Source organism: Amborella trichopoda, chromosome 2 (assembly GCF_054954075.1).
Source record: "Amborella trichopoda isolate Santa Cruz 75 chromosome 2, AtrichopodaSantaCruz75HAP2 v2.0, whole genome shotgun sequence".
In the NCBI taxonomy this organism is placed as follows: domain Eukaryota; kingdom Viridiplantae; phylum Streptophyta; class Magnoliopsida; order Amborellales; family Amborellaceae; genus Amborella; species Amborella trichopoda.
The window spans coordinates 47,535,864-47,545,627 of NC_142337.1; the positions used below are offsets into that span (position 1 = coordinate 47,535,864).

At 38.1% G+C, this 9,764-nt stretch overlaps 1 protein-coding gene across 12 annotated transcripts in view; it reads right to left on the reverse strand.

Annotated features, from left to right (window-relative positions):
- Positions 1-8,573, reverse strand: part of LOC18426405 (Met-10+ like family protein) — a 52,362-nt gene extending 43,789 nt beyond the window's left edge. For 5 of the 12 annotated variants that reach the window (XR_016049451.1, XR_016049450.1, XM_088858349.1 and 2 more), the window contains exon 1: positions 7,687-8,571. Coding sequence is in view for 8 of the 12 variants with exons in the window: in XM_088858349.1 (XP_088714475.1) it covers positions 7,687-8,457 (771 nt within the window). In the remaining 4 variants the exon portion in view is untranslated. Of the gene's footprint in view, positions 1-7,662 lie in introns of all 12 variants that reach the window. The other 7 variants (XR_016049449.1, XR_016049448.1, XM_020662520.2 and 4 more) reach the window with 4 other exon arrangements.
- Between the last annotated feature and the right edge of the window lie 1,191 nt (positions 8,574-9,764).

Here is a 9,764-nt window from a genome sequence, read left to right on the forward strand (position 1 = left end):
AGATTGCCAATTGTGGGGTCTCTTTCTCTTATGGGGATTGTGGTGCATGATGTTTTGCCACTGACTTAAGAAAGTGTTAGCAACGATCCCTGAAAAAATTCGGTGGCTGGTTGCCCAAAAAGTTATTGAGAAAATAATTTTGTGGATTAAAGTTGGGCTTTCAGTAACTTTTCCTTGGAATATCCTGGAATTTCTCTCTTTTATTGTAGTTGCTACCACTGCCTTCCAAAGTATTTGTCTTGCCTTGGGCCAGTGATGCCCAAATACTCTCTTTTCTCCTGCTAATTCTCTTCTGTTAATATGTCATAAATTGTAGTCTCTTTTAATTTCCTAGGTCGCTTTTAAGTATGCCCTTACATTCTCTGGAAAATAACTATGTTCCTTTTGCCTGTAAATCCACCCAATATTACTTTTTCCAAAACGTGTAAAATAGATGTCATTTCAATCTATAGATTACAGGATTTTGGTATATTTCCATGTAGAATCCATGTTACTCAAAAAGACAAAAACATTGTTTTGAAAAAAATATTAGGCAATCAGACTTGCCGACAAAATTGATTTTTGTTTGAATCTCAACCCCAAATTTTGAAAGAAATTCTGATGTCTTGGTTTAATCTCCTTCAAAGTTGAAACTCTCGATAATCTTCACTCAAAATCCTTCAAATGATAGCATGAAATCACTTGATGTGTCACCGGATAAATTAACAAAGTTTACCATAAAATTCAAAAAAACAAAATTAAGGGTATATTTGACAAAACAAGATTTGAATATTTAAATTTTTAGAAATCTGAATAGAAACATTACATAGCTTTCTAAATATCTGGAACTTAAAGTATGCTAATATATGTTTTTTTTAATACACGTTTGACTGCCTGTGTGTATTATGCACAAAAATCAACAATTTCATAGAAGCACAACACAATGGGTAGAGAGAATAGAGAGAACCTTTGTCTCATGTAGTAAAATAAAACTCTCTTCTTTTCACATCCCAATGTAGCTTCAAAGCGATTTCAGTTTTTCTCGCTCTGCAAAGACCATAAATATATGTACCATAAGTTATAGAATTTGGGGCAAAGCCCTTCTTCTCCATTTAAATCAAATTCTCTTGACCTATATCTTCATTTTTACAGTAGAAGTATATCAAAATAGTGTTACACATTGGGGACAGGACCCAAGAGCTTCATCTCACAGATTACATGAGGACAGACTCCAGTTTACCCCTCTCAACCAAATGCATGGTAAGAAATTATAAGAGGTGACATTAGATCTGAACCCAAGTTCTTTAATCTGAGAAGATGGGTCCACTGCTTGATCAAGTATGAAAGACTCTACATAAACCTTGATGAGGGTCTAAAAAACTGAAGCCTGTTGACTGAGAACACTCTATGCTTCTACTAAAACACTATATAATTGGAGAATTGGCTATCTAGATGCTTATGACAATTCACCATATCCCTCAACAGCTTGCAAACCTCTTGAGTTCATTCGCAACAAAGAAAATATATGAACCAATGTGGCAAATGTTTTAATGGAGTGTATTAGTCCATACGTCTGAACAGAGTCATAGAAGCCATGGTTTATGAGGGTTTCCACATTAGGGATATGGAGAACTCTTATAACCAATGGAAAAAGACTTTTCTGATGTTATTTTGGGCAAGGAGAACATTGTTGCTTTTTCATTAGAAATTGCAGATGAGCAAAGGTTTAGGAAGGTATCAAGGACTTCATCCTTAGAAACTAGTAGTGCAGAAGCTGATGAAGATTTATAATAGGGCCTAAATGAACATCTCCCTTGCAAAACATTATGGAATGATCTCAACTTCCTTTTATTCATAGATTTGGGTTTCTAACCGGTAGAAAAACCCCACAAACCAAACGAATTTTGAAATGAACCATAACCATCTACTCCAATCCAAAAACCCAAATGCAAAATGGGCATAAACTTATGAAAAAAACTCCAGTTTTACTAGCCTCTTTTCAGTCATAGGTTTCTCAAAAAATCCATGTTACTCTACTACCATCATCATCATTTTAGCCTTTTCCCAATTAATTGAGGTCGGCTACATGAATCCTGGTTCTCCATTCCACTCTATTAAAGGTCATATCCTCAGTGAGGCCATAAGTCCCCATATCTTTTCGGACTACTTTCAACCACATCCTTTTGGGCCTACCCCTTGCTCTTTTCAATCCTTCCACTTGAACTAATTCCCACCTCCTAACAGGTGTTGCACTTGATCGGCTCCACAAATTGCCAGCCCACCTAAGTCTATTCTCTCTCATTTTATCGCCTATCGGTGCCATGCCTAAATTCTCTCGAATAGATTCATTGCGAATTCTATCCCTTCTTGTCTTGCCACTCATCCATCTCTGCAACACTCATTCTATGGGTATATTGTTTTTTGGCCGCCAAACATTCCACCCATAGAGCAAAGCTGGTCTCACCGTTGTCTGATAGAACTTGCCCTTCAGCCTTATTAGTATGCGGCGATCACATAAAATTTCAGTAGTACATCTCCACTTCGCCCACCTTGCTCTAATTTTGTGTGCGACATCTTTCTCAATCTCTCTCTTTTCCTGAATTATCAACCCAAGATATCGAAAGTGCGGTCTTTTTTGTACCGTCAATCTTAATTACTTCCTCGTCTCTACTCCTATTATTACTAATTTGCACTCCATATACTTTGTCTTAGTCTGACTAATAAACTCATAAATTGAAAAGTACCATTTTTCCCAACCACCAAGAATTTCTCCAGAAGCTCAGCAACAATAATTTCTCAAATTAGATATTGCAACAAAACAAACAAAAAATAGATAGTGTACTTAAAGAAAGCATTTTCAAACTTTGAAGTGCATAAACGATGAAGTATAGAAAGACAAATAGAGAAAGAGGACGGGGAGAGAGAGAGAGAGAGAGAGAGAGAATAAGAATGAAGATGGCTTAGCCAAAAAATGCAACAGATAGTTTCGCCCAAGTTGCCAAAATACAGAAAGTAGGTTGGCGCTAAGATACGAGAAGGGATTTTAAGAATTCCAAGAGAGAGGGAGAGAGGGAGATAGAGAGAGAGATACAGAAAGAGAGGAGAGGGTCTCTGCTGCACAGGAGGGGGAGAGAGAAAAGAGAGAGAGCTGGCAGATGAGAGAGGGAGTGAGACACAAAAAAAAAACTTGACGGAGAAGCTGAATCCCGCAAAATTCAACTATAAGTTGAATTTTTTGGGATTCAGATATTTAGAGGTTATTGGATATTTCAAAATACGATTTGACCCTATCAAACATGGCACATAAACTAATGGACCCGGTTTTTATGGGTCTAGGCGCGTACCTATTGTGTTGCAGGCCCTAAGATCTAGGATGTCGATATGGAGAAAGTAGATTATTTCTCGATTTTCCAAATGGGTTAACTGATTAACGGGAACCCCAGGTTAACATGGGGCAAGTTGTCTTCAAAGGCAACCAAAAAAAAACAAAAAGGACGGTGAGTTGGTGCATTTTCTGCCATGCATCCAAAAAAAGCTCTTGAAATGCTTATACAGCCATAACTCTCTCTCCCCCATAGTATTTCCTTTTGAATTCATGGCGATGCCAGCCTAGTTAATCGTCTGCTCCACTCTCATGTCCATAAAACCATCACTATCGTCGGAAAAGCAAGATTCTCCAACCTCCTCTTCCCCCTCGAGTCCAGCTCCAAAAACCCTAGCTCTACTGAAGCCTCACTCGACTCTAAAACCAGCCTCCAATCCATCGGAAACCTTTATAGCCTACCCTCTGTCCCCTCCTTACAATTAAAATCGTTGGAAAATCTACCCCTTGTAAATTTCTATCTAATCTTCTTTCAAATTTGAGTTCTAGCGTAATCCAGGCCCTCCATCGAGCCGGGAAACTCCCCTACACTAGTTCTTTTGGCAACCAGATCCAAGCCCTTGATAAACACATTCTGGCTCTTGTTTTGACCCTAGGAAACACTAACCCTTGTGGGAAACATCATGGCACCATGAAATCACCGGCCATTGATGGTGGGCATGTCTTCAATGCTTTCCAAGACTCAAAGATAAGGGTTTTTCAACCTCACTAACCCCAAGCAAAGTTGATAACCTAGATCCTTGATCCGTTTCATTTGGCCCCAAAATTATATATCTTCTAAAGTCAGTCATCATGTTCAAGGTCTTTATGCGCATCTTGGCCTAAGTTGGTTCTGTTTGTGTTAAAGCTCGTTGAGACCCCTTTTTTTTTTATGGGTCCTCCGGATAAAACTTTGCCCTCTCTTCGTTTGGCATCTCAAAGAATTCTTGCCTCATGGAGCATGCTTTACATCAAGTCCTCTGACACGCCACGGCTCACGATCTGTTCAAAGAGATAGTGAAAAAAACAAGCTAAATTAAGTCCTTTTGCTTAATGGAATTTCTAGAAAGGAGGCAGATTAGGAGAACCTGATGACATGAAGAGAGAGATTTCTGAAGGAGGGCAGAGAAGGCAATCTATTTGGAGAGAGAGAGAGAGAGAGAGAATTAAGCGGTGTTTCCAGTGTTTTGAGAACGTTTACATGCATTTGTCCTCTAGCGGCCATGGGAGGGTTGCTACGAGAGTTGTAGGGAAGAGACTTCGTGGGTTCTAGAGAGAGAAAACGAGCAAGAAGTTGAGGGTTTTCCTAATTTTTTTATTTCGTACTTTTTGGGGATAAGGAGAGGTGAGAGGGGGACTGGGGCGGCCTATTACGGGTTCCCCTTAGTCAATACTTGGGGCAAATCTACACCGTTAAATTCTGTGGATAGTGCGGATTTTAGGGCGCACGCCTTTACAGTAGCAGGCCCTGACGCACCAAAAACTTTTCCTAAACATTAAGATTACAATAGATTCTTTACTATCTTAAAATATTATGATAGTGTGGTGCAATCAAACATACTCTAAACCATTATCCATTTTTATCACCAAGGGACCAAGAAAGTTTGGTCCTGTTTTTTGGTTTTTTTGTGTGCACGTATGTAGGGTTTTCTTTTCTTTTGTTTTTGATTTTTTCGTGTGAGGGGGGGGGGGGGGAAGGAATGTTGTGATCAGTTATGTACTCCCCTCCCTCCCCCTCTTTTTACTCTCTCTCTCTCTCAATAACATTTTTACCCTGCTCCTAGTCACAATTTATGCCAATAAGAATGGTCTGCATATGCAGCAGCATCACATGGAATGAAAGGTCCACATATGCGGGCTATGCCCCTCCTAGCAATCGCATCTTGTGTGCCCGCCTAGACGAGCTGATGAAATGCAGCCTTGTGAAGTGGGTACATAATGCATTTTGCAGGCCACATCAGAAAACAATGCTAGCCACATAATAAGGTTTCCATATTTGAATTTACAGGGCTTCGACAGGAATCCATTCTTGTATATGTAATTAGAAACTATTTTATTTGTGCTTTTCTTTAACCAGTGGACTTCAGTTATTCTTGCTTCTCTTTAATATTTCAAAGGCATCTAGTTATGTGTATTCCTTTCGTGTTTCTATGTACATTCATCATATGGGAATGCTAATCTACTCTAGTATCTCATAACTGGCTATATCTATTTTCAACTGGTACAAAACAGAGGAACTCACAGCATTGATTCATATTATGAAGAATTAATCAGCTGACAAGTTCAAGGTCCACCATCCCCGCTACAATAAATTGCTTGAGTCCATGCTAAAAACAAGATTATGTGATATAATACTGTATATATCCTGGACAATTAGAGTTGTTTGAATATCAGTTAAATCCAAGCACATATAACATCTTCTTCCCACTTGGGGAACTTTCTTTAGGTCAAATTTTTTATGCATCAAAGAACATACAAGCTTCATTAGAGAGGTTGGTTCTTGTCTTGATGGGCTCAGACAAACATTGTAAGGCCCTTTCTGAAGTTTCAAATCCTTCCGTTTACCCATTTGGAGATGCATTCATACTTTTTGGTTCATTTTCATGCAAGAAACTGTCAGTAGTTTTCTTTTTCTTTTTCTTCGTCTTCTTCTTTTTGTCTTTTTTTTTTTTTTTGGGGGGGGGCGGTGGTGTTAAAGAGGAACAATCGGTAAATTTCCAGGCAGTTTTCTACTTGGTATTGTTTCAATGGCTACTTTCTAAAAATCAATCAGCCAAAGCCATTAATATGAAATTTTCGACAATTTATCTTTCGACAAAAGATTAAATAGATAATTTAGCAGACTGTCGTGCTAAAGGAGGATGCAGCTATCCTCATGAACTTTCAAGAATCATGTTCAGGCATAAGCAAAGCATGATCATCTTGAAGAGGTGATAACTACTGGGGTATTTTTCAAACTAAGTATCCAAACCAGCATCAAATTTCTAGACCATTCCGAATGTATACACAAATCAACTCATTTTATCCAAGTCAATTTAATACCAAAGAAACATCGCTTCACCAGATTCAAAAAAAATAGAACATGTATTAAGAAGCTGACGGTGCCAACTTTCATGAACATCGTTTACCAAAAAAATTGAACACAATGTGGAAGTATTAAAGCAAGGAGCCATAAGTGATGAAATTTATTCTAGTGCTCTAATATTGATCAGGATGAATTTGAATATTTCATCCCATGAATGATTGCAATCCATTGTTATCAAATGCGGCAGCATCAAGTACCCGATGGACCCAGCATGTGCAGGATTTGAGTGATGCACCCAATTATGTGGGTGCATCGTATCGCCGGCGACGCACACACATATGAGATTCCCTGCTCTTGGGCACAAATGTAGCCGCTAGCAGGGGCAATATGGTATACCCTCCTTTTCCCACTATATCCCACCACAAACACCTTAGAGCCATATTTACATGGCTTTAAAAGGATTTAAATTTAGAGAAGGAAATAATAATTTATTTTCTAAATCCGGATTTTTTGGAAAAAAATTAGGAGTCTTGTGGGCAATCATTTGAGTGTTTTGGGTATTGTTTTGAAGGTTCGGATGAGTATTGACCACGTATGACTCAAGTGATTGAGAGATTACAGTTCAGAAATACGAGTGTATGTATTATCGTTTCTATTTGATATGCCATGAAACTTGTAGTATATCGAGTTTACAGTTTGGAATTCAGGTGTTAATAATATGTACCTATGAATTGTGATATGAAGTAAGCTTTTTCTTTATATGTTCTGTCATGAGTCATGACTCATGACTATTCAGTATTTTGAGTTTTATTTATTTAATTTAACAAATGGGAAAGAATGGATTACTTTATTTTACGTATTAAATGTACTAGCCTCTGAGAAAATAATTAAGACAAACTATATCAGACAACTAATATATCAGAGATAAGTACCAAACCCCAATTTAGCATAAATCACACAGTTATGTCGTTTCATAAATTCTTATATTTTCATAAATTTTAAAAAAATTAATTTATTGACCACATCAGAGGTGATGAGTCCACATTGGGACCGCATTTTAGCCAAATAGGGTATTAGAGCCCCCATTGCATCAACTACATATCCCGCATTTGATAACATTGGTGCAATCGTTATTCATCTAGCCAAGAACATCACTACATATGAAAAGCAAAGAGCGTTCAAATCTGTCAAACTAAGGTGTCCTAATTTTGAAGTGATCAGGGCCTAACTGCTTCTAACCTATTAAACAAGACACATCCAGATATATCAAATAGAACCAAATAATCAGATGATATACCCATAGATTAGGGCAAGCAGAAACCTGAATGGCAGGAGGAAGTTCATCAACTACTTTATATGCATATCTCTCATCCAAAAGCAACAATCTGCTTGAACCTCTCCATCTCCTTCCCTTAAATTCTTCCCCGAGCAGTCCACTCATATCTTCATCATCAACACCGACACATCCTGAAACCTCCATGATATCATATGAATTCCTTGCCTTCCTCTCTCTAAAACTTTGTGAATGTAGCCCATTTTCTCTCTTCTTTGACTTCTTCGGCCTCGACATCTTTGCAAGGTTTCGAAACTGAACAAAACCCCTGCAATTGAAAGACTTCGCAAGCTTGTCTCTGTATAAAACAGGATCGAAACCACCACCTTCTGCTTTCCCATCAATTCTTCGGTTAATTATATCCAAACCGTCAGCATCCTTTATGTTCTCCCTCATTATTCTCCTTATTGAATCATCCATTTCGTCACCTGAAACTCTAGCAATGTTTTTAACACGAGGCCAGTTAAGCAAATGGCCTCTGAGACGGTTTTCCAGCGGAAAACAATCCTCAGCAGGCACGCGGAGAGCTGCAACATCAAAGACTCGAGTGAACATCCGTTCATCGATCTTTCCTAGGGTTAGGGTTTCTTCTGTTAAGCTCAATTGGGCCTGGAATGGTGTCTTGTGACCTTTGCTCAAAGAGGGGCCATATGAGAAGTCAGAATTCAGGGTAAGGGTTGAAGCCACCGTGGAGAAAGAGAAACCTTTGTGGCGAAGGGGTTTCGAGGGAGGGAATGGGAAGAGAAGTTTTAGAGCCATGAGGGTGTGCGCGAGTGAGAATTTTGAACTATTTGCAGCGGAACTGATAGGTTAATCCAGCGGGAAGTTACAAAAACATTTTGCTTTCAAGAAACAACTGCAATGGTTTTCTTAGAAGGGAAAAGCTTATATAAGGTTGCACATGTTGAAAAACCCTCTAATTAATCATCTTTAATAATGGTTGTTAAAAAAAAAAAAAAAAAAGCTTTTTATTCCAAAAAAAATAATACATTTTGTAACACATTATCTAAACCATCCATTTTCAAGATTTTCATATGTTTATAAATCTACTTGATTTTAACCATTTTAAGAGTTGAAAATTTTCTAATTAGATATGAAAACTGCTTTTAAGATAAGGGTGCAGTTTGCACCGTCCATACATTTTGACGGCCATGATTGCATAGTAAATAAAAGGCCAAAACGGGTGATCGTCACTAGTCGGTTTTGCTTCCCTCGGCACGTCCCTCTACCACACCAGACTTGAGACTAGACGGGAGGAAGAGGAATTTAGAGAGAAAAAGAAGATAGGTGGATTGAAAGAGATAAGGAAGAGATGTCGAGGAATTTAGAGAGAGAGAAAAAGAGGAGAGTTCGGGTGAGTAGAGAGAGGAGGAACAAAAGTTCATACAGTAGGCTTTGGAGCCATGGGAGGAAGAGAAATTTAGAGAGAGAAATAGGGGAGAGATGGGGTGAGTAGAGAAAGAAGAGGAAGATCGGAGGCTTCGGAGTTATAGGGCATGCTTGAGCTGTAAGCAATGGTTTAAAAATCGGATCGGTGACCCGGATTGGGCTTTTCAAAAACCGATCCGGATCGGCGAATCGGCGATCCGGATCGGCGAATCGGCGATCCGGATCGGAATCGGGTGAATCGGTCAGAATAAAGCTTCAAAAAAATCCGAAAAAATTATTAAAATTCATTATAAATATTGGTTTTTAGGAATTCAATAAAAAATGAGGGTACTCCATTAAGAATTTTCATGTTTTTGAATGAATATGCAAATATTGATATGTTCTTTCCCTGCATGAACCGCCATTCAGCATTTAATTTACAGTATTTCGTGCTCATCCCTACACTGTTGCTGTTGGGACTCGATATGTGAATAATATGGTTGGGATAGGGTGGCCTCAGAATCATCATCTCTCTCGTTTTCTCTTTGAATAATATGGATTAAAAAAAAAAAAAAACAAATTTTCAAAAAAATCTATCATGGATTAAAAAAAAAATCACAAATTTTCAAAAAATTCTATCATGGATTACAAAAAAAAATTCGATCATGGATTAAACAAAAAAAATCACAAATTTTCAA